Here is a 27,733-nt window from a genome sequence, read left to right as displayed (position 1 = left end):
GGCAACTGTCTCATTTCTTAAATTGCTGGCGCTAGGAAATGGCAACCCACTCCAGTATTCTTACCTGGAGAATCCCAGGGACAGAGGAGGGCTGCCGTCTCTGGGGTCGTATAGAGTCGGACACGACTGACTCGACTTAGCAGCAGCAGCAGCAGTGGTCAATAATCTGCCTCCCAAATGCAGGAGACGTAAGAGACACAGGTTCAATCCCTAGGTTGGGAAGATCCCCTAGAGGAGGAAATGGCAACCCACTCCAGTATTCTTGCCTGGAGAATCACATGGACAGAGGAGCCTGGGGCCTACCGTCCATAGGGTCACAAAGAGTCAGACACGACTGAAGCAATTTAGCAGGACGTAATGCGTGAAACCCTTTATTACAAGGGAACAGCAAAGCTAGCGTTTATTAATAGCGTTAATATTTCTGCTACCCCTGTGCCCACTCCAGGCAACACACTCTAATGGGAAAAGGATAGTGGAGGATTCCAGCAGACCCGGGTTGGACCTCAGTTCTGCAGCTTTCAGGTCACTTTGTTACTGACCTGGATTCTCGGGCTTTTTAATCAACAGAAATTGATAACAGGTCAGAAGAGAAATTTAGGCAAGGTTTTGGAGGGGACTCGTGCTGCGGCACAGGGAGTAAAAACAAGTAACAGGTTCCCTTGCTCGCTCCTTGATTGGGGAGCAATCTGGTCCCTTAAATGGGGTGAGGGTAGGTGCCAATCCAGCGGTCAGGCCACAGGGGTGGCTTGGGTGGTTGGCCAACCTGCTTGATGGAACTGTATGTAGGAATCATGTGCAGTACCCTGCTTTTGCTCTGACAACTTATAAGTGGCTGTTGGATTTTTGGTCCTTTTTGCATCACATTGTTGATCATTTGTTCCAATTATATATGCATACAGTTCTTTTTAGTCCCTTATAGTTTTTCTTCTGTTGCTCTGGGAGATGTTTGTCCAGGTGCAAGCACTGTAGCAGAGTCCCAGGTGTCAGCCTGTCTCAACTTTACCATTTTGAGCCTATTTCTCCACCTAAATATTATGGGCTCATAATATATATCACAGTAGGTATATGTATAAAATCTGGCCCATGAAAGATGCTCTGTAAATGTTAGTTTTTATTATTGCCACGTGCTATCTCAAAAATCTACCTATAAAAGATCCACTAAATGAGTGAAATTTGAATATATGTTGTGGTAGGACTTCACTGAGACCCTAGATTGCTGCTACTGCTGCTACTGCTAAGTCGCTTCAGTCGTGTCCGACTCTGTGCGACCCCATAGACGGCAGCCCACCAGGCTCCTCCGTCCCTGGGATTCTCCAGGCAAGAATACTGGAGTGGGTTGCTATTTCCTTCTCCAGAGACCCTAGATTAAGAACAAATAATTCACTGGTCCTCCTCTATCAATACAACCAACATCATCGTCTCCATCTGATGCACTAGCCTGCTAATTCCACAAACAATTTGGCAGACATCTACTAAGTACTTTCTTTTTACTTGAGCTCTGTGTACTTGTGCAAAGTCACAGGACTGAATAGGATGCAGTATTCAGTCACAGATTTCAGAGTTTAGTGTTAGCAATGAGACTACAAACTGATTACCGTAAAACAATATGGAAAGAGACTCTGTAGATGTGAAGATTTGTGAGGATAAATGAGGGGGTTACTAATCCTATCAGGAAAGATCAGGAGGAGCTGCAGACCGGTCATGAGTAGGAAACTTCCAGGTGGATTAGCAGGAAGGACTAGGTGGAGGGAAAACTTGCACGAGCAAGTGAAAGGAGAGAAAGTGATGTAGAGAAGAGGATTCTTGGTGTCATGGCACCTGATTTCAAATCCAAATTCCAGGGCTTCCCTGGTGGCTCAGTGGTAAGAATCTGTCTGCCAGTGCAGGAGACATGGGTTCGATCCCTGATCTGAGTGGGAAGATGCCACATGTCGTGGAGCCACTAAGCCTGTGTACAACTACTGAGCCTGTGTTCTAGAGCCTGGGAGCCACAACTACTGAGCCTTTGCGCTGCAACCACTAAAGCCATTGCACCCTGGAACCCGTGCTTTACAACAGAAGAAGCCACCATAATGAGAAGCCCACACATCACAACTAGAGAGTAGCCCCCACTTGCTGCAACTAGAAAAAAACCCTGAGGAGCCACAAAGACCCAGAAAAAAGATAAAACAAACAAGTAAAATCTTAAAAAAAATGTAAATTCCATCTTTTTGAGGATAGTAGGTCCAAATAAGAAATATTGAAGAATGAGGAGTGTGCAGTGGCAGAAGATAGGCCGGTGAGGGTACATAGGGCCCCAAGAAAAGTTCCAGAATGGATTTCTTAATGCAAAGCTAAAGATCCTTACTTTCTTTTGTAAGGAGCTGGCATGTATTTGCAAAGAATAATTCATAGCAGGGAGTATGTGATTTCTGGCCAGAGTTCAGCAGCTTATTAATCAGCGACACATCACAAACATTGAACTTTGTCCTTTAGACCTGGAACATTTGGACTTAAGCCCTTGACAAGATATTTCCTGATAATTGAAAGTAAAATAGAAAAATATGAGCTGGGTTATAGTAACACAATCTGAGCTGTCTTTTGGCATTTCTTCCAGCTTTTTGGAAGCGGTAATACTGGTAAATTTTGCTGGGCAGAGGACTGAGTGTGATCTTTGCATTCATACTTGGGTTCCAACCCCAGCTCAGCCACTTCATAATTTTGTAGACTTGAAAAGCCACTTAATCTTCATCACCTGTAAAACAGGGAACACAATACCTCAGGGAGAGGTTTGAGGATTAAAGCAGAGTAATTGCAGTACCTGAACTACAGTAACAATGATTAGTCGGTTGAGATTTGGGCTTCCCAGGTGGCCCTAGTGGTAAAGAACCCTCCTGCCAATGCAAGAGACATGAGACGCGGGTTCAGTCCTTGGGTCAGGCAGATCCCCTGGAAAAAGGAATGGCAACCCACTCCAGTATTCTTGCCTGGAGAATCCCATGGGCAGAGCAGCCTGGTGGGCTACAGTCTGTGGGGTCACACAGAGACTTAGCATCCATGCATGGCCACAAATTTGAACCAAAAGCAGCTGAGTGCTGACTTAATGCCTCCTTACCTACAACTGGCTCCCTTTAGCTGTGATTACTCTGCCTTTTCTAGGTGAGAGATCAGCTTCCATGAGAGAGAAACCTGAGTAAGAATAGAGGCTAATCATTTCTGCTTTTGTCTGTACTCTGTGAACACATCACACGTACTGAAACTTGCAAGCCAGGGAGCCTCTTCTTCCTGTGCGATTTTGACTCTAAAAAGCTAATATGGCTATCCTTGGCATTTTTCTCAAGTCTGGACCCGCTCACTGATGGCTTGTCATTGACTCTCTTCTTCTGTGTCACTCTTTGTATTGTCCTTGATTATGACCTCTTGTACCTGTCTTTTGAGTTCCTTGGGGCACTCTGTACATATTCACTAAGCTTTCTGTAAAGCTATGTTTTCAAATGGTGGATCACAAAATCAATTTAGTAAATTATGACCAGCTCTTATTTATTTATTTTTATTTTATTATTTTTAAAATTGAAGTATAGCTTCCTTGGTGACTCAGATGGTAAAGAATCTGCCTGCAATGTGGGAGACCCAGGTTTGATACCTGGGGTGGGAAGACCCCTTGGAGGAGGAAATGGCAACCCACTCCAGTATTCCCGCCTGGAGAACTCCATGAACAGAGAAGCCTTGTGGGCTACAGTCCATGGGGTCACAAAGAGTCGGACACGACTGAGCGACTAACATATAGTTTGGTTTACGATATTATATTAGTCTTTCAGGTATACAGCATAGTGATTCAATATTTTTTATAGATTATACTCCATTTATAGTTATAAAATATTGGCTGTGTTCTCTGTGCTGTACAATATATCTTTGTAGCTTATATATAATAGTTTGTACCTCTTGATCTTCTACCCTTATATTGCCACTCCACACTTCCTTCTCCCATTGGTAACCACTAATTTGTTCTCTGTACCTGTGAGTAGGTTTCTCTCTTGTTATATTCTTTCATTTATTTCTTAGATTCCACATATAAGTGATAATATACAGTATTTGTCTTTCTCTGCCTGACATTTCACTAAGCCTAATACCTTCCAGGTCCATCTATGTTGTTGAAAATGGCAACATTTCATTATTTTTCTATGACTGTGTAAAATTCATACATGCACACACACATATACACATTGCTTCTTTATCCACTGATCCGTTGGTGTACTTAGGTTGCTCCCGTATCTCAACTATATCTTGGCTGTTGTAAATTATGCTGCTATGAACACTGAGTTGCATGTATCTTTCTCAAATTAGTGTTTTCCTTTTCTTTGTACATATATGCAGCTGTGGAATTGCTGGGTCATATGGTAGTTCTTTTAGTTTTTTGAGGAACTTCCATACTGTTTTCCACAGTGGCTGTACCAATTTATATTCCCACCAACAGTGGAATAGTGTTCCGTTTTTTCCCAAACCCTCACCAATATTTATCTTTTTGTATTATCAGTATCTTTAAATAAATGAAACAGAATTGAATAGAAAAGTTAAGAATGTATCGCATTGATTTGGGGAAGTATCCTTTCACGAACTTCGTTTCAGTTATGTGTGTATGTGTGTGCTGTGTGTTTCCACCAAAGAAAATGCTTTTCCTAATGTGGGTCTTAGTCTGAAAAGTTGATAAAGCTCCGAACTTTCCCTTTTATTTCTTTGTCGCAAACTGTTGTGACTATAATGTCAAATTTCCACTGTTGAACTACCTCTTTGTTTCTCAGTCATGGAGGTGGATCCCAGCTTGCCTTTGAAGTCTGCTTTCCAAGTTCATGTCCATCATTCAGGGACCACCCTTTCCTTGCAGCCAGGCTTTCCTCATCTGTCCATTCACCTCTGGATCTGTAGCATTCAGACTGGTAGATCTCTACTCCATGCTAATAATGAACTATGGCACTTTAACAAAGGTGATTTCTAGACCTCACTGCTAGCCTCTTAAGCTCAGACCCTATTAGAGGGTGAAAATGCTAGCTAATGACATAGTAGTAGGACTAGTGGGAACACACTACACTTTTTTCTGAAGGAAAAGATGGAAGATCAGTTCCTTTCAGTTCAGTTGCTCAGTCGTGTCCGACTCTTTGCCACCCCATGAATTGCAGCACGCCAGGCCTCCCTGTCCATCACCAACTCCCGGAGTCCACCCAAACCCATGTCCATCGAGTCGGTGATGCCACCCAACCATCTCATCCTCTGTCGTCCCCTTCTCCTCCCGCCCCCAATCCTACCCAGCATTAGGGTCTTTTCCAATGAGTCAACTCTTTGCATGAGGTGGCCAAAGTATTGGAGTTTCAGCTTCAACATCAGTCCCTCCAATGAACACCCAGGATTGATCTCCTTTAGGATGGATTGATTGGATCTCCTTGCAGTCCAAGGGACTCTCAAGAGTCTTCTCCAACACCACAGTTGAAAAGCATCAATTCTGCAGGGCGCAGCTTTCTTCACTGTCCAACTGTCACATCCATATATGACCACTGGAAAAACCATAGCCTTGTCTAGACGGACTTTTGTTGGCAAAGTAATGTCTCTGCTTTTAAATATGCTATCTAGGTTGGCCATAACCTTCCTTCCAAGGAGTAAGCGTCTTTTAATTTCATGGCTGCAATCACCATCAGCAGTGATTTTGGAGCCCCCCAAAATAAAGTCTGACACTGTTTTCACTGTTTCTCCATCTATTTCCCATGGAGTGATGGGACCAGATGCCATGATCTTAGTTTTCTGAATGTTGAGCTTTAAGCCAACTTTTTCACTCTCCTCTTTCACTTTCATCAAGAGGCTCTTTAGTTCTTCTTCACTTTCTGCCATAAGGGTGGTGTCATCCGCATATCTGAGGTTATTGATATTTCTCCTGGCAATCTTGATTCCAGCTTGTGCTTCTTCCAGCCCAGTGTTTCTCATGATGTACTCTGCATATAAGTTAAATAAGCAGGGTGACAATATACAGCCTTGACGTACTCCTTTTCCTATTTGGAACCAGTCTGTTGTTCTATGTCCAGTTCTAACTGTTGCTTCCTGACCTGCATACAGGTTTCTCAAGAGACAGGTCAGATGGTCTGGTATTCCCATCTCTTTCAGAATTTTCCATAGTTTATTGTGATCCACACAGTCAAAGGCCTTGGCATAGTCAATAAAGCAGAAATAGATGTTTTTCTGGAATTCTCCTGCTTTTTCGATGATCCAGCGAATGCTGGCAATTTGATCTCTGGGTCCTCTGCCTTTTTTAAAACCAGCTTGAACATCTGGAAGTTCACAGTTCACGTATTGCTGAAGCCTGGCTTGGAGAATTTTGAGCATTACTTTACTAGCATGTGAGATGAGTGCAATTGTGCGGTAATTTGAACATTCTTTGGCACTGCCTTTCTTTGGGATTGGAACAAAAACTGACCTTTTCTAGTCCTGTGGCCACTGCTGAGTTTTCCAAATTTGCTGGCATATTGAGTGCAGCACTTTCACAGCATCATCATTGAGGATTTGAAATAGCTCAACTGGAATTCCATCACCTCCACTAGCTTTGTTCATAGTGATGCTTTCTAAGGCCCACTTGACTTCACATTCCAGGATGTCTGGCTCTAGGTGAGTGATCACACCATCGTGATTATCTGGGTCATGAAGATCAGTCACCTCCAAATTCGTATTATTTTATACCATGTTGTTAACAATTTTATTCAAAGTGTCTAGTCACCCCTTCACCCATCCTCTTCCTTCTATGAGAGGAAATCATCAGTAAGGCAAGTGAGAGACTTCTCTGCCTGACTATCTTTAGTCAAATAAGATTTCTAGGGCTGGTTGGATAAACATTGCTACCCACTCTGACTATACTGTATCATTGTTGTCCTTGTTCAATCACTAAGTAGTGTCGGACTCTTTTCGACCCCATGAAGTGCAGCACACTATCGTTAGTTCTCAAAAAAACCAAAAAAGTTTATTGTGTAAGTCTCTTGGCTGAGCTAACGTTGTGGTCTATTCCTTCAAATGCTGCATCAGCAACTCAACAGCTCTGTGCTACGTGCGCAGGCAGCCGGCTGGCGCCTCCTTCTCACAGCTGTTCGTTTTTCCTTTGTCCTTCACTCAGATGTTCCCCATGACGTTTATGCATTCCAATGTAATAAGTTACTTTTGTGTGCATGTATGTGTATGCACACGTGCGCATGACGCTTTTAATTATGCTGGCCTTGGGTAGGATTTTCTGAAGTTATAAATCCTTTAAGCACACCTGCATTTTTCAAGTAACGCACCTGAAGTCAGGGGCCCAGTCCAGGCTTTGGGGCCACATTGGGCAGATGGGCAGGAGGCCTATCTGTCAGCAGCCCTAAAGCATCAAATGGAATAAATTGGACCCATGTTGTTATTTAACCCGAACATCCACTTAGGGCTCCTGACATGGTTGATGAAATAGTTCCTGTTCTGCCAAAGGGCACCGAGTGCTGAAGAGGACACTGCACATCTTTGTGTGTCTACCCAGGGCTTCCCAGGTGGTGTAGTGGTAAAGTATCCACCTGCCAACAGGAGACCCAAAAGACACGGGCTCAATCCCTGGGTCAGGAAGATCCCCTGGAGAAGGGGATGGCAACCCACTCCAGTATTCTTGCCTGGAGAATCCCACAGACAGAGGAGCCTGGTGGGCTACAGTCCATGGGGTCAAAAAGAGTTGGACACAACTGAGTGCACAGCACATCCACCCACCTCTGCTAAATAGATACTAAATGTCATGCCCAGGGGTCACATGTGTCTTGCTCAGGCCTGGTCTGGTAGAATCGCTCAAGTTTCAGGGATCACTCACCCTGGGGTTGAAACCCAGGCAAAGGACAGTTAAGGAGAATTTTACTGGCTTCTTACTTTTGCAACTTAGTTAAATTTCTGGATAGTTTTATGCATATTTTATTCCTTTTTTTTTTTCTCATCCAGAGCAAGAATGAACGCTTCCCGAGAAGTAAAATTGGTGGAACTTCCTAGCTGTAAATTAATAAAAGGAATAGGTAAGCATTTGAGAGGAGGAAGTATTACCTTGTGAGTTATTTGATTAATACACCTATTTAATTCTGTTCAAAAATAGAACTACTAGCCAGGAGAGTATTATCAAGTCAGTAGTTAGTTGTAAATACCAGATTACTTGACCTTCGACTCTACCAACCTATCATCAAGGGGTTTGACCGCTTTTTGATTATTTGTTTTTGTTTGGTTCATTTAGCAGAAACAGTAGTCAGGAAGCGTTTGATTTTATGGTAACATAACCTGAGCAGATGGCAGAGGAGGGACAGAAGGAGAAAGAGTAATGAGTAAAGGGTAAATTTTTATAAAGACCTCACGCACCTTTGCAGTTACCACAGGGCTTCTCCTTATGCATTTCTCTTTTAATATCTGGGAGGCAAAATTTTCCCAGAAGCTCTCAGTAGATTTCCCCTCAGATCTCATTAGTCAGAGCTAGACAACAGGCTGGTGCCCTAGCTGCAAAGGAAGCTGGGAAAGTAATTAGGGGGCCTCCTTTGTGGGAGGTAGGCCCCTCAGCAGAGATAAAAAGGATGGGGTAATAGAAGCTGGTAGACAGCCAACAGGGAGGGTTGGAGGACTCAAGTCCTCATCTGGTTTCAACCAACCAGCTTTGTTATTTGAAAACAGCTTGTTTGACATTCATGCTTTTGTTATGTTTGAGGGTTTTTCTTTTGAATTATTTATCTCAGATGAGGTTAGAAGGGCTAGACCACATGATTTTATGCAGATAGCATCAATTAGCTTGGTCAGATATCTTATAGTACAATCTTTTTTTCCAGAAAACAAGCATGATATTGATATGAAATATCACTGGATATTTGTAAAATGAACATCTCCACTAAAATTAATACCAAATAAAAAATCACATATGTCTTGAAATTGATTGAAATTCAAAAAATTTACATGTATTTAAAGCATAACTCGGAGAAGGAAATGGCAACCCACTCCAGTACTCTTGTCTGGAAAATCCCATGGACGGAGGAGGCTGGTAGACTGCAGTCCATGGGGTCTCGAAGAGTCAGACATGACTGAATGACTTCACTTTCACTTCACTTTCATTCATTGGAGAAGGAAATGGCAACCCACTCCAGTACTCTTGCCTGGAAAATCCCAGGGACGGTGGAGCCTGGTGGGCTGCCGTCTGTGGGGTCGCACAGAGTTGGACACGATTGAGGCGACTTAGCAGCAGCAGCAGCAAGCATAACTAACTTGGTGAGTTATTTATTGATATTCATAAAGGCATATTCAGAATATGAAATGTATCCTCACTTTAACCAAAGCATTTGATATTTGCTTATGTTTCCAATAGGGCTTTTCAAAGAGTTTATTTGATTTGGAGTGATTAGGTGTCAACATATATGGGGAATTTACTCTGTGTCTTTAAAAATTGCAAGCTGTTTTCAAATTACTATACCTTTTGTATATTTGGTGAATTTCCATGAACTTTAAGAGATTTCAGACTCTGAGGAAAAAGTTCTAGTTCATAAATTTAAAACAAATATATTAAGTGTAAATTTTAAATGCACTTTATTATATGAATCTCTTAATTTTTAAATAATCATATGAATCAATTTGAATAAATAAAGGAAAGAATGCTTTATTCTGAACCTATCAAAGAAGAACTAAATATGTAGCCCCATTTTCAAGTTAGGAGTGATGAAGAAAAGGCCTCCTAACTTCCTGCAACAGTCTAAACAATCTGTGCTGTCTATACTCTTTTTTGAAGAAACTGGCGCTGAAGACTTGGAGATACTTCGTAACGGACTCGCTTTCATTAGCGCCGTAAGTGTTTGCTTTCGTTTCCTGTGCTCTGAACCATTTTCTAGGACCAGCAGCTTGTCTTTCATTTCAGCCTTCTTTACACCAATGCCCATCTTCGAATAAAATGAGCGGTGATATGGTTCAAAAAACAACCTGTGTAGGCATTCATACTGCTGTTATGATTATGGTCGTATGTGTTCTATGCATGTTTGTATTCCTTCCTGTGTGTACACTGAGCTCCTGTATTCCCTTATCTTCCACTGTGACAATTTGAGTCCAGTGAGTTCAAGAATGGCTTCCCATTCATCTGTCTGTTCCTTGAAGAACATAAGCAGTATAGTCAAATATCTGCTGAATTGAGTGTGCGTGTGTGTGTGTTCCCCCTCACATATCATTTAGATTTTAATCCTTCTTTTTACACTTTTTGGAATAAGCCTTTTAATTTTAAAATGTTAGTAGGTCATGCCACAATTTCCAAGCTTTTGGAAAGAAATGCCACCCTGTTGTTGAAACTCTCCTGCACACAGATCATTGTGGTAGATGATATAGCTCAAAAACAAAAGTCATCAACCTAATGAAGGATAACAGAGTTGATAGAATACAGTATTCAAGTCATCCAGCCACTGAAAATCCTTTGCTGCCTGTTGTAATTTATTTAACCCAGTTTTCTCCTATGAAGACTGATCGTTCTCTGAAGAAGTGTCTCACAAACTTTTTTAAAGCAGCAGAATATAAATTTCGATTAAGTCTTACATAGGACCCCACTATCTAAAACAAATGGTAGCTATGTTGTTCTACCTTCAAGCTAAGGAAAGAGTTGCTCCCTGGAGTTATTAGACCCTAACCCTAAATCTTTGTTTCTGAGATGCTTCCATGAAACCTGCCAGGGGATGATCCATAACCAGTGTTCTTCTATGTTCCTTGCTTATATTACTGAAGCTTATTCATAAATGCCTCTTTGGTCTGCTCTTCCCCTTTTTTTTTTTCCTTATCATCATCATGGGTTGGTAGCTGTGCTATTCAACACACATGCTTTGCAGCTGGTGATGGAAGGGTCTGTGCCCATTATGTGGGGTCGCCTGGGAGCATGTGAATTCCAGAGACCCTCAAGGGCTGCTTGCACAAGCCAGCTAATCGTCTTGCCATGTGGCTTGTGGCCTGAACCAGACAGTGTGAACCCATGTGCTGTATACCGCCTCCATCAGCATTTGAAGTATTTGTAAAGTGCCTGTGTTTTCTCCTCTGTTATTTTATAAGGGATTACGATATCCTGGAGTAAAAAGCTTTGAACCTGATAAGCCTGGAAAAATACTTCTCATGGACCTGAACGAAGAGGATCCTACAGTTTTGGAATTGAAGATGACTGGAAGTGACTTTAATGCATCTTCGTTTAACCCTCATGGCATTAGCACATTCACAGACGAAGGTAACGAATTCAGTGTTTATTAAAAATAAAACCAAATTTTAAAAAAACAGAAAAAAATGTTAATGAATGAATATTTCTTTTCATCCAACTAAAGTACAATCATGAATAATGCTCTCACTCTGGGTATTAAACTTACCTCCTATGTGAATTAAACATAACATAACCATGTAAATGCTTGAGAATGCTAAAATACTTGAGATTTGCAAAGCACCTAATTTTTAAAAATAGCAACATTAACATAATCCCTATAATTACCGTAGTAATAATATTCAGCCTAATAGGAATGAGTTTTTCCATTTTAAACAATTATGCAGATCCAGGTGTTTACAGCAACAGATTTCTCTAATGTAAGTCACGGGCAACCTACAGATCCACTGATAGTCACCTTCAATGCGTCACTACCCACTGGTTCCTTTGTTTGTCTTCAAACAGTTTCTCCACATTTTGACAAATTACCCCATACATTATGCTTTCATCTGATTTCTTCCCTTCTTTTTGCAGCCATTTCCTTGGTCTCTACATTAATTCTCAACCCTGGTTGCTCACACAAGCACCTGGAGAGTTTTAAAAAGCCTGATGCCCAGGCCCCAGCCCCAGATATTTTGATTCAGTTGGTCTGGGGAGGCTTGAGTGGTAGTGCTTGTTACAAGCTCTCCAGCAGATAAGAATGTGAGACCAGGGTTGAGAACCACGCCCATCCCCATGGCCTCCATCAGACAATCCCTTCCTTGGTCCTTGCAGACTTTTCTGCAAGGGAGGACTAAAATTGTTGCCTTGAAAGCCATAAGCAATGTCCTTATTAAGAAACTCTCTCTCCCAACTCTTCCCCTCCTTCCTTCACTCTTATTTTATAATGTTGGCCACTCAGTGGTTAAGAATCTGCCTACAATGCAGGAGCCTCAGGAGACCTGGGTTCGATACCTGGGTTGGAAAGATCCCCTGGAGAAGAGAGTGGCAACCAATTCAAGTATTCTTGTCTGGAGAATCCCATGGACATAGGAACCTGGTGGGCTACATCCATAGGGTCACAAAGAGTTGGTCATGACTGACACAACTTAGTACTCATGCACTTGTTCCTTCTAGGCAATCTCCCCTCCCTGATACTCCTATACACTCATCTGTTCTCGTTCTGATCCTGCTGCAGGTTTTCTATCCTCTTCATTATTTTGCCACTCATTTCAAATTCTCTGAGCATTCCCTGAAGGACTGGTCTTTCACCTCCTCCTTACTTTCTCTATTTCAAAAAGTTCAGCCATGTCACAACTGTAGCTGTGTCTGCTGTCTAGGTAAACACCCTCCAAAGTGGATTATTATTATTAGTTTAATCAGCTCTTCTGTTCCCTCCCTTCAGCTCACCAGCTATTTCTATTTGGATTCCTCTCCTACAGCCACAGCCTTCCCTGGTGGCTCAGACAGTAAAGAATCTGCCTGCAACTTGGGAGACCCGGGTTCAATCCCTGGGTCAGGAAGATCCCCTGGAGAAGGGAATGGCTACCCACTCCAATATTCTTGCCTGGAGAATTCCATGGACAGAGGAGCCTGGTGGGCTACAGTCCTTGGGGTCACAAAGAGTCAGACATGACTGAGTGACTAACACAACACTTACAGCCAAATTAAACTCAAAATGTTAAAAAGTAATTCTTCATCCTTTTATCTTCCCTTTTTCATGTTTACTCCGTATGACTTCACTTCTTTCATATATATATATCTATTGAAATTTGTATACATACATATATATTTCCCTTTCAGTGATCTCTTCACCCATTTATTAACATTATATTTTATTTTTAAAATATTGTAAGTGCAAAGAAATAGGATGTGGGGTGTGTGCATGCTTTTTTGAATTAAAAAGGGAAAATAACCACATAAATATTATACAGGTCCTCATATAAATTACCTTTGCGTTAAACACTGCATCGTGGATTCCTTTCCCTAACAGTGCATTCAGAGCTACTTTGTAATGGCTGTTTGGAATTCTGTGGCATGGGAGAACCACAATATAGTTCATCTCTTGATGGATATTGAGCCTGTTCCCACCTTTATGCTCACTGAAAACTAATGCCAGAATAAACATTCTTATGCATGTAGCTTCTGTGACTACTTATGATAAATTCCTAGAGGTAGATTCTGCTGTGCAAAACATGAATCTGGGTTTTAATCCTCACTTATGTTTGATTTCCACTTCCCATATTCCTCAGCCATCATCAGGGACTTTTGGTGCTTCCTGTCAAATTCATCTCATATCCTTTCCTGCCTTTTCCTGTCAGTAGGGTAAGGCTCCAGGGCTTACATACAGGGGACTTTCAACCAAGGAGTAACATGACTGTGGGTATAGCAGTAATCCAGGCATGTGGAGAGAAGCAGTGTCCTCCTGATTTAGCCCTTCTTTCCACCTGCCTGAATTAACTGCTATACCACAGTCATATACTCCTTGGTTGAAAGCCCCCTGTAAGTAAGCCCTGGAGCCTCACCCTAAGCCCTACAAGACTAATCTGGATTCCTATGTCTGTGGCTTCAATCCACCCACTCTTTCATTCACATCTACTCCAACTACAACCTCCAGCTAAGCTCCTGCCTCAGGCCCTCTGCACATTCTCTTCCTTCCGCCTAGAACACCCTTTCCCCAGATATTCATATAGTTCAGTCTCTCATTTCATTTCAGTATCTGCTTTAGCATCATCTTCTCAGAACTTGCCTGACTACCATGAACAAGACATCTCATTACTCTGCATCCCTTTATCTGGTTTTATTTTCCTTCTGTAGCACTTAACACCAATTAAAATAAACATCTGCTTGTCAAGGGGCCTAAGGGGAAGCCTCATAGCTGGCTTTTCTGTTCATATTTCTTCTATTCAACCTCCTAAACTTGACACTATTTTCCTTTAAACACCAATTTGGTCACGTCAGAGCTTTCCAAAGATTCACTGCTTCCGAAGGCAAAGACTATGGTCTAACATCCGATCACTCCTCCTTGACCACTTACACTGGCCTCTTTCATGTGGCAGAGTTGCACTGACTCCTGGAAGCTGCATCCCTTTGATATTATCTCTCAGGTGCTCTTTTTATGGAATTTATCATCTCACACTGTGTAAATTACACCTGAGCACACCTCCTCTTATTGATATTCTTCTCATCTTTTATCTCTTTTATCTCAGTGCCGCATCTTGCTGAGACCATCTGCAGCAGAAAGCTTAATAAGCTCTTTGGAGTTTTAGTGTCAAGGGCTGCTCATTCTTAAGTTGAGAACTCTTTTTCCCTCTGTGGAGTCTGGTGGTTTTTTACACTGTCACTAGGTCTTTCTTTAGCCATTTTTCTCTGGAGCAATCACAAATGCTTCTCTCTACAAAGAGATGAAAATATTCCATCTGCCTGACATCCTAAGTACTGGTTAGAGGTGGGTTGAAATTGCTTTTTGGAGACAGAGCTGACAGCTGAGAGCTCGGTTAATGTTTCAATTTTTGTTTTTAATCTCTTCTCAGATAATACCGTGTACCTGCTGGTGGTGAGCCATCCAGATTTTAAGTCCACGGTTGAGTTGTTTAAATTTCAAGAAGAAGAAAAGTCACTTTTGCATCTGAAAACCATCAAACATGAACTTCTGCCTAAGTACTGAGATATGTCATATTCCTATTTTCCTTTAACACCAGGGGATGGTTTGTCTACTATTAGTGTTTCCTTTTGGCAGGAGTCGGGGGTGGGGTGGGGGGAAAATGGCAACTCTCCTTTTTTTTTTTAATTTTATTTTACTTTCATTTATTCCTCTTCTAGTGCTCTTTTTCCTCTTTATTATTTTTTAAATTATGAAAGTATGATAACACATTTACAGGAGACTAAAGTTACTTAAAGCTCAACATTCAGAAAACTAAGATCATGGCATCCAGTCCCATCACTTCATGGCAAATAGATGGGGAAACAGTGGAAACAGAGACAAACTTTCTTTTCTTGGGCTCCAAAATCACTGCAGATGGTGACTGCAGCCATGAAATTACAAGACACTTGCTTCTTGGAAGGAAAGTTATGACCAACCTAGACAGTATATTAAAAAGCAGAGACATTACTTTGCCAACAAAGGTCTGTCTAGTCAAAGCTATGGTTTTTCCAGTAGTCATGAATGGATGTGAGAGTTGGACTATAAAGAAAGCTGAGTGCCAAAGGATTGATGCTTTTGAACTGTGGTGTTGGAGAAGACTCTTGAGAGTCCCTTGGACTACAAGATCTGACCAGCCCATCCTAAAGGAGATCAGTCCTGGGTGTTCATTGGAAGGACTGATGTTGAAGCTGAAACTCCAATACTTTGGCCACCTGATGCAAAGAACTGACTCATTGGAAAGACCCTGATGCTGGGAAAGATTGAAGGTGAGAGGAGAAGGGGATGACAGAGGATGAGATGGCTGGATGGCATCACCGACTCAATGGACATGAGTTTGGGTAAACTCCAGGAGTTAGTGATGGACAGGGAGGCCTGGTGTGCTGCAGTCCATGGGGTCGCAAATGTCGGACACGACTGAATGACTGAACTGAACTGAAAGTTACATATAGTTTCACTGTATATTATTAATACAATTATTTTTAAGTAGGTAAATTAAGACTTTAAGTTGGAGTTTCAATATCAAACTCTCAAAAATTAGTAGAATGAATAGACAGAAAAGTAGAAGGATATAGTAGACCTGAAAAGCACCATGAACCAATTCAACATAATTAAGATTTATACAATTTTCACACAACAGTAGGATCCAAATTCTATCCAAATTCCCATAGACTGTAAATGAGGGCAAGTCTCCTTTCTGCTGAGCATAAACTCCTCCAGATGTTCATCCGCAGAAACTTTTGAGGACTCAAGCTCCAGAGAAGACACCCATCCTCTTCCTCCCTCATTTCCTGGGTTGGCTGGATGCGGATTTATGGCTCCTGGTCCCAGAGAATGTTCCTTTACGCTTTTACCAAGAAAGCACTCTGCTCTTCTCCAGAACCAGACTTAGTATCTCAATCCCAAACCGGTTTCATGGACAAATTTCACCTCTTAAGCTTATTTGTTCTCGATTTTTACAGTAAAAGTTGGAAGTGTACATGTTTCTAAGAATTAGAAACACAAACTCAAGAGGAGGTCTGCGATCCAGTGCCTCCAAGACCTCCCAGCGCTGCTCCTCCTGCTGTTCATTTGCACGTGATTTCTGAAACAGCAGCTCTGTGGTTGACAGCCAGATCCATCCCAGCTTCCTCCACAGCACAACATCTAGAGAAAGGAAACACACACGGATCCCTGATCCCAACACAAAACTGACGTCCTCACTTGCCTTTGTTGTTTAGTCGCTAAGTCGTGTCTGACTCTTTGCGACACTGTGGACTGTAGCCCTCCAGGCTCCTCTGTCCATGGGATTCTGCAGGCAAGAATACTGGAGTGGGTTGTGGTTTCCTTCTCTAGGGGATCTTCTCAACCCAGGGATGGAACTCACGTCTCCTGCATCGCAGGCAGATTCTTTACCGCTGAGCCACCAGGGAAGCCCTAGGGTTCTGTTTATGAGGTAATGATGGATTTAAGAAAATAATTTGACACTATCTTCCCACACAGTTTTTATCCTCCAATCATTGTGGTCCTTTTAGAATCTTAACCTCTATTTGAATAATTTACCTGCAGAACTCAATTATCTCAGAATGTGTAAATCTGGATTTCTTTTAAACCATGTGGTATGTACTTGCCGGTGTCTCGCAAAGCACCTGGTAAGTGATGTGTGCTCAGTGTTACCAGGGCTCCTCCCTCTCCTGTCTTACCCGATGGGGCTGAAGCTGAGGAAGCTGAGACTGCAGAGAAATCAGGTTCCTGGATGAAGGCAAATTAACCAATTAGTGACCATTACAAACTACAGCCCAGGTCTTCATCTGCATGCAAGTTCAGAGAACAGCTTTTGGTGGGAGAGTTTCTTCATACCTTCATTCAATGAATACTTTTTGGAAAGAGAATGAGGACACTGAGTGTCTGGAGACTGCCACCAATACTGAGCTCTGAATTAGGGGAAAGTGTGTGGACTAGAGAAGCCGGACTAATGGTAGAAATGACAGTGATAATAAAAGTTGAATGAGCTTCCGGTATAACTCAGGTGGTGCAATAGCTAATTTAACAGATTATTTTATTAGCTTTTTACAAGCATGTTCTTAATTAGGTTTTACTACTATACCATATTGAATTTAAAACAAATGAAGCCTAGAGGATATAACTTGCTTCAGGGGACACTGTCAGTAAAGGGCACAACTGGAATTTTATTTTTTTTATTTTTATTTTTTTTAAATTAGTTTATTTTCTATTTTTTAACTTTACAGTATTGTTTTTGTTTTGCCATACGCTGACATGAATCCACCATGGATGCACATGTTGTCCCCTTCCAGAACCCCCCTCCCACCTCCCTTCCCATCCCATCCCTCCGGGTCATCCTGGTGCTCCAGCCCCGAGCACCCTGTATCATGTGTTGAACCTGTACTGGCGATTCATTTCACATATGATAATTTACACGCTTCAATGCCATTCTCCCATATCATCCCGCCCTCGCCCTCTCCCATAGAGTCCATAACACTGTTCTATTTATCTGTGTCTCTTTTGATGTCTTGCATACAGGGTTATCATTACCGATTGACTAAATACCATATATATGTGTTAGTATACTGTATTGGTGTTTTTCTTTCTGGCTTACTTCACTCTGTATAATAGGCTCCAGTTTCATCTACCTCATTAGAACTGATTCGAATGTATTCTTTTTAATGGCTGAGTAATACATTGTGTATATGAACCACAGCTTCCTTATCCATTCATCTGCTGATGGGCATCTAGGCTGCTTCCATGTCCTGGCTATTATAAACAGTGCTGCAATGAACATTGAGGTACACGTGTCTCTTTCAGTTCTGGTTTCCTCGGTGTGTACGCCCAGCAGTGGGATTGCTGGGTCATATGGGAGTTCTATTTCCAGTTTTTTCAGCAATCTCCACACTGTTCTCCATAGTGGCTGTACTAGTTTGCATTCCCACCAACAGTGTAAGAGGGTTCCCTTTTCTCCACACCCTCTCCAGCATTTATTGCTTGTAGACTTTTGGATAGCAGCCATTCTGACTGGTGTGAAATGGTACCTCATTGTGGTTTTGATTTGCATTTCTCTGATAATGAGTGATGTTGAGCATCTTTTCATGTGTTTGTTAACCATCTGTATGTCTTCTTTGGAGAAATGTCTGTTTAGTTCTTTGGCCCACTTTTTGATTGGGTCGTTTATTTTTCTGGAATTGAGCTGCAGGAGTTGCTTGTATACTTTTGAGATTAATTGTTTGTCCCTTGCTTCGTTTGCTATTATTTTCTCCCATTCCAAAGGCTGTCTTTTCACCTTGCTTATAGTTTCCTTTGTTGTGCAAAAGCTTTTAAGTTTAATTAGGTCCCATTTGTTTATGTTTGCTTTTATTTCCAATATTCTGGGAGGTCAAAGAGGATCCTGCTGTGGTTTATGTCGGAGAGTGTTTTCAACATCCATTTATGGTAAAAACCCTCTGAAAAGCAGTAATAGAAGGAAGATACCTCAACATAATAAAAGCTATATATGACAAACCCACAGCAAACATTATCCTAAATGGTGAAAAACTGAAAGCATTCCCCTAAAATCAGAAACAAGACAAGGGTGCCCACTCTCACCACTGCTATTCAACATAGTTTTGAAAGTTTTGGCCACAGCAATCAGAGCAGAAAAAGAAATAAAAGGAATTCAGATTGGAAAAGAAGAAGTAAAACTCTCACTGTTTGCAGATGACATGATCCTCTACATAGAAAACCCTAAAGACTCCACCAGAAAATTCCTAGAGCTAATCAATGAATATAGTAAAGTTGCAGGATATAAAATTAACACACAGAAATCCCTTGCATTCCTCTATACTAACAATGAGAAAACAGAAAGAGAAATTAAGGAAACAATACCATTCACCATAGCAATGAAAAGAATAAAATACTTAGGAATATATCTACCTAAAGAAACAAAAGACCTATATATAGAAAACTATAAAATACTGGTGAAAGAAATCAAAGAGGACACAAATAGATGGAGAAATATACCGTGTTCATGGATTGGAAGAATCAATATAATGAAAATGAGTATACTACCAAAAGCAATCTATAGATTCGGTGCAATCCCTACCAAGCTTCCAACGCTATTCTTCAGAGAACTAGAACAAATAATTTCACAATTTGTATGGAAATACAAAAAACCTCGAATAGCCAAAGCAATCTTGAGAAAGAAGAATGGAACTGGAGGAATCAACCTGCCTGACTTCAGGCTCTACTACAAAGCCACAGTCATCAAGACAGTATGGTACTGGCACAAGGACAGAAATATAGATCAATGGAACAAAATAGAAAGCCCAGAGATAAATCCACGTACCTATGGACACCTTATCTTTGACAAAGGAGGCAAGAATATACAATGGAGGAAAGACAATCTCTTTAACAAGTGCTGGGAAAACTGGTCAGCCACTTGAAAAAGAATGAAACTAGAACACTTTCTAACACCATACACAAAAAATAAACTGAAAATGGATTAAAGATCTAAACGTAAGACCAGAAACTATAAAACTCCTAGAGGAAAACACAACTGGAATTTTAATCCTTGAGTCTGGAGCTTGAGTCTGGAGCTTCTGCTCTGAGTTGCTATGAGATAGTGAAACTTATTTTATTTCTTTTACCATTTAACCTTGGAAATCTTAGTTTTGTTCAATTTCCTAGGATTAGGGCATTTTTTTTTTCTTTTGTTGTTGTAGTTCAATTGCTAACTTGTGTCCAACTCTTTGTGACCCCATGAACTGCAGCACACCAGACTTCCCTGTCCTTCACTATCTCCTGGAGTTTGCTCAAACTCATGTCCATTGAGTTGATGATGCCATCCAGCCATCTCATCCTCTGTTGCCCTCTTCTCCTCCTGCCCTCAATCTTTCCCAGCATTTTTCAGGGTCCTTTCCAATGAGTCAACTCTTCCCATCAGGTGGCCAAAGTTTTGGAGCTTCAGCTTCAGCATCAGTCCTTCCGATGAATATTCAGAGTTGATTTCCTTTAGGATTAACTAGTTTGATCTCCTTGCTGTCCAAGGGACTCTCAAGAACCTTCTCTAGCACCACAGTTTGAAAGCTTCAATTCTTTGGCATTCAGCCTTCTTTATGGTCCAACTCTCATATCCGTACATGACTACTTGGCAGTTGCAAATGCATTGATCTTTGGCAATACAGAACCAAAATATAGTTAGTGTCACAATTAACTAAAATTCTACTTTCCTAACCCAAGGGTTAGTCATGTATATTTTCCTCTTTGTATTTGATGGTTGTTTATATGGTTGTCTATAGCATTAATGGGCTTCCCTGGTGGCTCAGATGGTAAAGAATCTGCCTGCAATGTGGGTAGGCCTGGGTTTGACCCCTGGGTCAGGAACATCCCCTGGATAAGGGAATGGCAACCCATTCCAGTATTCTTGCTTGGAGAATTCCATAGACAGGGGAGTCTGGTGGGCTATAGTACCTGGGGTCACAAAGAGTTGGATACAAATGAGTGACTAATACAAGGACAACAACATAATGTTATTATTCCAATGACTAACTTATTATAATAGAACAGGTTATTAATAATAATAACATTATTGGTCGTTATTGATCATTTACTATATGCCAGGCATGGTGCCAAAGTCTTTGATTAATTATTTCATTTTATTCATACCCCAACCTTCCAAAATATGGAGAGACTCAGAGCATAGTGACACGCTGTGGCCACATACCACATTGAGAGCAAGCAACAAATGGAGGATTCAAATGGAGCCCATCAGATTTCAAAGCTATGACTCTAAACCTTTCTGCTCTGCTCTTTTTTTTTAAATGAAAAACAGCAAAGCATTAAAAAGCATACTAATTTCATAAATTTACCTTTAAAAAAGAGAAAAAAACAAAACCCATCTTTGCAGGCTTCTGCCTGAAGCCCATACAGACTAATCCTAAATTCCTAGATCCCCTTTCTCATATAGGAACAGTGGCTACCATTGATGGAGGCTTTGTGAGTGGCAGGCATTGTCTCATTGTAATTCCCACTGCTACGCCACAAATGAAGATGCTGACCTTTAGTCTTATACAAATGAGCTGTATGACTTTGGGAAAATCATTTAACCTCTCTTTGCAGATGAGAAAACTGAGGCTCTGTATGCTTATCAAAGATGCCCAGGAGCCCGGGGCAGCGTCAGAGCTGATGTGCTGGGCCATGACGCCCTCCGCAGTGGAGCTGAGATAATTCTGGTCCGGATAATGGCCCAGAGGAACTTCTGTCACCTCAGTCAGCACAATGACTCACTTATGTGCTCGCTGTTGCACCTATTAAAGCCGAAAAACAGACTCATATATCTTAGATTTTCAGTAACACAGAGAGAATCAAAATCAGAACAACAGCAACAAAAAAAGCCACCGCATCCTATTTCTGAGCGTTCTCGCTCACGGATATTTCACTCTGTTTAGAATCATGAAACTTTACAGCTGAAAGTGACCCTGTAAGCCTGGAAGATAGACCAGTCCATCTCCTCCTTTTTTTTTTTTTTCTAAACAGATAAGTAAACTGAGGCCCTGGCATGTTAAATGATTAACTTTCCCAGATCACACAACTAATAGTAGCAGTTCAGTTCAGTTGCTCAGTTGTGTCCGACTCTTTGTGACCCCATGGACTGCAGCACACCAGGACTCCCTGTCCATCACCAACTCCCAGAGTTTACTCAAACTCATGTCCATAGCATCGGTGATGCCATCCAACCATCTCATCCTCTGTCGTCCCCTTCTCCTGCCTTCAATCTTTCCAAGCATCAGAGTCTTTTCCAGTGAGTAAGCTCTTCACATCAGGTGGCCAAAGTATTGGAGTTTCAGCTTCAGCATCAGTCCTTCTAATGAATATTCAGTCCATCCTTTAGGATGGACTGGTTGGATCTCCTTGCAGTCCAAGGGACTCTCAAGAGTCTTCTCAAACACCACAGTTCAAAAGCATCAATTCTTTGGAGCTCAGCTATCTTTATAGTCCAGCTCTCACATCCATTCATAACCACTGGAAAAACCAAAGCTTTGACTAGACGGACTTTTGTTGGCAAAGTAATGTCTCTGCTTTTTAATATACTGTCTAGGTTAGTCATAGCTTTTCTTCCAAGGAGTAAGCGTCTTTTAATTTCATGGCTGCAGTCACCATCTGCAGTGATTTTGGAGCCCAAGAAAAGAAAGTCTGTCACTGTTTCCACTGTTTCCTCATCTATTTGCCATGAAGTGATGAGACCGGATGCCACGATCTTTGTTTTTGAATGTTGAGCTTTAAACCAACTTTTTCACTCTCCTCTTTCACTTTCATAAAGAGGCTCTTTAGTTCTTCTTTACTTTCTGCCATAAGGGTGGTGTCATCTGTGTTTCTGAGGTTATTGATATTTCTCCCAGCAATCTTGATTCCAGCTTGTGCTTCATCTAGCACGGCATTTCACATGATGTACTCTGCATATAAGTTAAATAAGCAGGTGACAATATATAGCCTTGACACACTCCTTTCCCGATTTGGAACCAGTCTGTTGTTCCCTGTAGCAGAGCTGTAACTAAAATGTGAGTCTCAAGATTGCTGGGTTTTTTCCCACTGCCTGGTGCTGCCTTGAACTGCTCTATATGAGCATAAACAAATGTGGCCTGGATGATGATTCCTGGACTAACTTAATGTCTGTGGAGTTTAGTCTGTCTACACACACACACACACATCACGGCACTTTTTTCCAAGATACAGCTAATAGGTTTTTCTGTTCCATTGCTATAATAACCTCTTAGGGTTTCCTTAGGTAATTACTGTCTTTGAGGATTGTATAGGCGGGACTGATGGCACATAATTCTGGGCTGTAACAGCTATTGTGAAGGTTCCATCGCACATTCTGATTTTACGAGTATATATTCATGAACGCCAATGTATAAGCCTGTCAGGTACCATACCATTCCCTGCCTGTGTCATATGTGTATGTTTCAATTGCAGTTTGAATGACCTTGTCGCTGTGGGCCGTGAACACTTCTATGCCACCAATGATCACTATTTTGTTGACCAGTACATGAGATCCTGGGAATTATATTTGGGTCTAGCATGGTCAAATGTTGTTTACTACAGTCCAGATGACATTCGAGTGGTGGCCAGTGGATTTGATTTTGCTAATGGAATCAGCATGTCACCTGACAGCAAGTAGGTGAACTCCTTAAAATACCATGTTTGTCCCTAGATTCTCAACCGACATATTTAGAGCATACTCATCTTCTAAAAAAGGGGATGCATTCTAGCATGTTATTCCAGTAAAAGGAAATTGGGGAAAATGTAAAATATCTTAATTTTCAGGGAGTAAAATATATCAAATCATAATTTACTATTTTGTGAAGGCATACTCTTTTAAGGCTTTCCAGGTGGTGCAGTGCTAAAGAATCTGGCTGCCAATGCAGGAGACACAAGAGGCAAGGGGTCGATCCCTGAGTTGGGAAAGTCCCCTGGAGGCGGGCATGGCAACCCACTCCAGTATTCTTGCCTGGAGAATCCCATGGACAGAGGAGCCTGGTGGGCTAGTTCATGGGGCCTCAAGAATTGGACACGACTGAGCAACTGAGCATGCACACTCTTTTAAATGCATTTTCGGGGGAGTGCCTTTCAAGGGAGGGTACATACAAAAAACATTGAGTATGATTTTGCTTGCTTTGAAGGAAGATTTTTGAGTGTATCCTGCGATTAACAATTTGTGGGTATATTTATATCCGTCACTCTGGTTTGTAACATGACAGAGAGTTTGTACCAAAATGTAAATCAAGCCACTGCTTCCTTCATTAAGAAAGTGTTACTATGGGGAAAAAGTCAGCTTCATAAGTAGTATGCTTAGTGATGTAGTTGATTCCTGTTATTTTCTGGTGGTCACTCTGAAACAAGTCACAGAGTGGGTCTGGGGCCCACACTTTGGGTAAGACTGGTGTATGTATAAAATCCTCTTCATCTCGTATCATTAAGCATTTGTAACATACTTAGAGGGTTAGTAACATATTCAGAGGGTAGTAACATATATAGAGAAAGCAGCACAGTTTTCAATTACTCATACCATCTCCTGGTCTTCAAAAATAGCAGATTATCACACACTCATTTCTCTCTTTGTTCTGGGAGGCACTGTGCTTAGACCGGCCAGAGATCTTAATGATGATTGTGACACTGTCCTCACGCAGAGGGCAGGGAGTCTGCTCTCAGATCCAGGCCAAGCACTTGTCTTCTCTTGTATTTTCTGTGGCCTCAAACAAGGGGCTGACATGCAGAACCTGGGGCTTGCCATTATGTTGACAAACCAAGAAAAGCGATGTCATGCTTTTGCTCCCAGATGCTAAGAAGTGGCGTTAGAGTTAAGTTCCTTGCCTACTAGTTAGAGCCAACTAGTTTCCCATCTTTGAAATAACTTTTCAGGGATTAAAACTCCCCTGTGTACTGTCAACTCATTGAGTTCCTTCAGAATCTGGTGTATTTTGAGATAGCTTCCGTTTTCCAGTCTCTAAGCAAAGTTCTCCCCTAGGAAGAGTTATTTTTCCTGCATGGTAACCTTCTGAATTGCTTCACTTCGTGGGCTTTGATGTAGCTCTTTCTTCTTTGAAGGTATATCTATATAGCTGAATTGCTGGCTCATAAGATTCATGTGTATGAAAAGCATGCTAATTGGACTTTAACTCCATTGAAGGTAAGATGTATTAACACTATAAGTTTGTGGGGTGATAATTAGATTCTAATTGATTTGTGAAATTAGAAGTGAGGAAAAAGGATTGTCTAATTGGAGTGGGTGAGAACCAATTTTTTCACTCCTTTATTAGGAGCCATCAGCATCATCTGGATTTGCTGTTCACTTTGCTCAGTGGCAGAGTGGAAAGTGGCAGCCCACACACATCATCTATGAAACTTTGATTCTCTCTGTTCACGTGAATTTCTGGCTTGGAAGTGTGTCCTTCACTTCTCTCTTCCCTCCTCTCTCCTTTCCATCCTTCCTTCCTCCTTGCCTCCTTCCCCTCTTTCCTCCTCCATGTTGAGGGAACAGACAATAGCCTCAGCTTGTACACAACAGCACTCAGCACAATATGTATAAAGCCCAGGTACTCGAGAAGTCCAGCAGCGCATCACATTACCACCTCTGTCTCCAACCCTTGCCCCTGCTGCTGAGCTTCTCCTGCCTGAGTATTTCTGGAACTCTCCTGGCAATGTCCTTCCTTAGCTTGGGGCAACTTGTCCCTCTGCTCAGGTATTCTTCCTCCAGGTCTCCACGCCTCTCTCCTTCACATCTTTCCAGATTTCACTAAAATGTCACTTCAGCAAGGCCTTCTCCAGCTGCCTAATCTTAACTTACAACTCTGCTTCTCCCTAGACAAATGCGCGCACCCAGACACACTTCCTGTCTCTTTCATGGCTTTATTTTTTTCCCGTCCTCATCCTTTGCTAACATATTTTACATTCATATTTTCCTTCTGCTCCCCAGTGTTGTCTGCCTGTCCCACTAGGGTAAAAGTGTCACAGGGCAGATACTTTCTCTGTGTGTCCCGGAGACAGTTCCCACATCCAGTAGGCACTCAACAAATTAATTGTTAAATTAACATGCTGGGGCTGGGCATTCTTCAGGGGTCCATCCTGTACCAATTCTGATCCAGTCTGAAGGTTTGGATGAAAAGGGGTAAAAACACAAAGGAGTGGAAAGAAGAAGTATGAGTAAAGTGGAGCATTATGAAAGTGATGCTTTTGAAAAAACACAGAGGTCCTTCTCCCCTACCAGAACCGCCCACGGCACTGTGAGGCCCGGTCACCAGCCCCCGTGACTGTGCCCATCAGCGCATATCAAGGACCATCGTGAGGGGCTTTATTCCAAGAAAATTACCTTGAAACCACATCAAATGTAATATCATGTCTGGCATTAAAAATCACTGACAGGGCTCGTTTGGTATTCGCTGTAGTAAAATGGAATTTCACACACTCAGACTGGCTGAGGGGATCAAAGCAAATTGTGGTTATCACAATAGATACTTCTGCAAATTGAAAGTTAAAGGATTTTATAAGAATAAAACCCCATCCAATGTACATTCAACACCTAACGATAAAGGTGCTACTCCTGTCAAGGGAAGATTGAGGGCAAAGTTTATTTCAGGTTTGGCTCCCACTTCTGGCAGAAAATCCTGCTGGTGTCCTGACATAATAATTCGGGTGAGACTCCTCCCTGCTCAACTATGTAATGCTATTCTTTCTTTTGGAGGATCATGTTAATCAAGTCCAGCTGATTAATACTGGAGTGCCAAGAAATTTGACAAACTAGCTGGGGTTGTTATTAGAATCTGTGAAGAAATGTGGATGGGTCTGTGTCCTAAGTGTAGTGTATACGTAGAATGAAATATTACTCAGCCCTAAAAAGGAATGGAGTGATTCATGCTAGAACACCAATGAATTTGAAGACATGCTAAGTGAAGTTATTATGCTAAGAATACTTAGCATAAAAGTCCTTATGCTAGACACAAAAGGACAAATATTCTATGATTCTACTTATATGTGGTACCTAGAAGAGGCAACTTCATAAGGAGAGAGCAGGATAGGGGCGACCAGAGGATGGGGAAGGGAGGAATGGGAAGCAATTCAGTATAGCTTCTGTCTGGGATGATCAAAGGGTCAGGAAATGGAATGTGGTGGATTCATGACATTTTGAATGCACCTGATGCTACCGAGTTGTACACTGAAAAATGGTTAAAATGACCAATTTCATGTTATGCATACTTGACCACAATAAAAATTATCCCTTCTTCAAAAAATTTTCCAAGAAACAGTCAACGAATTAGTCTCACTTCAGTGAGTTCCAGTTCTGTAAAAACTGGGATGTTTTTTAATAGAGGATACTGTTTTCCCCAAAGAGAATCATTTATTAAGTTTCCTTGACCAAGGAATGCAGAAGTTTCCACTGGACTTTGTGGAAGCATGACACATGGTCTGTACCTGCGTCTTGGTGAGTTGGTATTGCTGGGAATTATGGATTTGCAAGGGAAGAGTTTATTGCTGAGGCTCCCTGTTGGACTATCCAGCTCTTCCTGGGCAGAACACAGTTCTGTCCCTTGCTCAGCTGGTGCACGTAGCAGGCGCTTATTACTGGTGTGAAGAATGAATGGAACCCTAGGCTTCTGGGTCCTTCTCCCACTCTCACAGCCTACCCTCATCTCTGCAAGTTTTTATCTGCTGCGGAATTCACTGGTTGGCCATGACCCCTTCCAAAGATAGTAGCAGCGCGCTGAGACAAACATTTTCCTTACAGAAAGGTGAACCTATTTGCAGGGCAACAGGGCAGAGATGTAGAGAACAGACATCTGGACACAGAGTGAGAAGGGGAGGGTGGGACGAATTGAGAGAGTAGCATTGACGTATCTATGCTACCGTGTGTGAAATAGCTAGCTACTGGGAACCTGCTGTGAAGCACAGGCAGCTCA

At 41.7% G+C, this 27,733-nt stretch overlaps 2 protein-coding genes across 4 annotated transcripts in view; one reads left to right on the top strand and one right to left on the bottom strand.

Moving 5' to 3' along the window:
- PON1 (paraoxonase 1) overlaps positions 1 to 27,733 on the top strand; it is a 33,461-nt gene that overhangs the window by 891 nt on the left and 4,837 nt on the right. Inside the window, exons 1-7 of one of the 3 annotated variants that reach the window (XM_081531529.1) lie at positions 403 to 580; positions 7,957 to 8,027; positions 9,767 to 9,822; positions 11,059 to 11,227; positions 14,707 to 14,833; positions 23,256 to 23,456; positions 24,888 to 24,969. In XM_081531529.1, coding sequence (XP_081387655.1) covers positions 7,964 to 8,027; positions 9,767 to 9,822; positions 11,059 to 11,227; positions 14,707 to 14,833; positions 23,256 to 23,456; positions 24,888 to 24,969 — 699 coding nt within the window. In that variant the 5' untranslated portion in view covers positions 403 to 580; positions 7,957 to 7,963. Of the gene's footprint in view, positions 1 to 402; positions 581 to 3,849; positions 6,625 to 7,956; positions 8,028 to 9,766; positions 9,823 to 11,058; positions 11,228 to 14,706; positions 14,834 to 23,255; positions 23,457 to 24,887; positions 24,970 to 27,733 lie in introns of those variants that run through there. The other 2 variants (XM_081531528.1, XM_081531530.1) reach the window with 2 other exon arrangements.
- PPP1R9A (protein phosphatase 1 regulatory subunit 9A) overlaps positions 25,684 to 27,733 on the bottom strand; it is a 362,524-nt gene continuing 360,474 nt past the window's right edge. Inside the window, exons 22-23 of the transcript XR_014066087.1 lie at positions 26,149 to 26,253; positions 25,684 to 25,925 (exon numbers count right to left, since the gene is read on the bottom strand). The gene's annotated coding sequence lies outside the window, so the exon portion shown is untranslated. The remainder of the gene's footprint in view (positions 25,926 to 26,148; positions 26,254 to 27,733) is intronic.

This window comes from Giraffa tippelskirchi, chromosome 10 (genome assembly GCF_054371585.1).
Source record: "Giraffa tippelskirchi isolate mGirTip1 chromosome 10, T2T-mGirTip1v1.2.pri, whole genome shotgun sequence".
Lineage (NCBI taxonomy): Eukaryota > Metazoa > Chordata > Mammalia > Artiodactyla > Giraffidae > Giraffa > Giraffa tippelskirchi.
The sequence above is the reverse complement of the archived record's forward strand: the minus strand, read 5'-3'. Positions and strand labels throughout refer to the sequence as shown.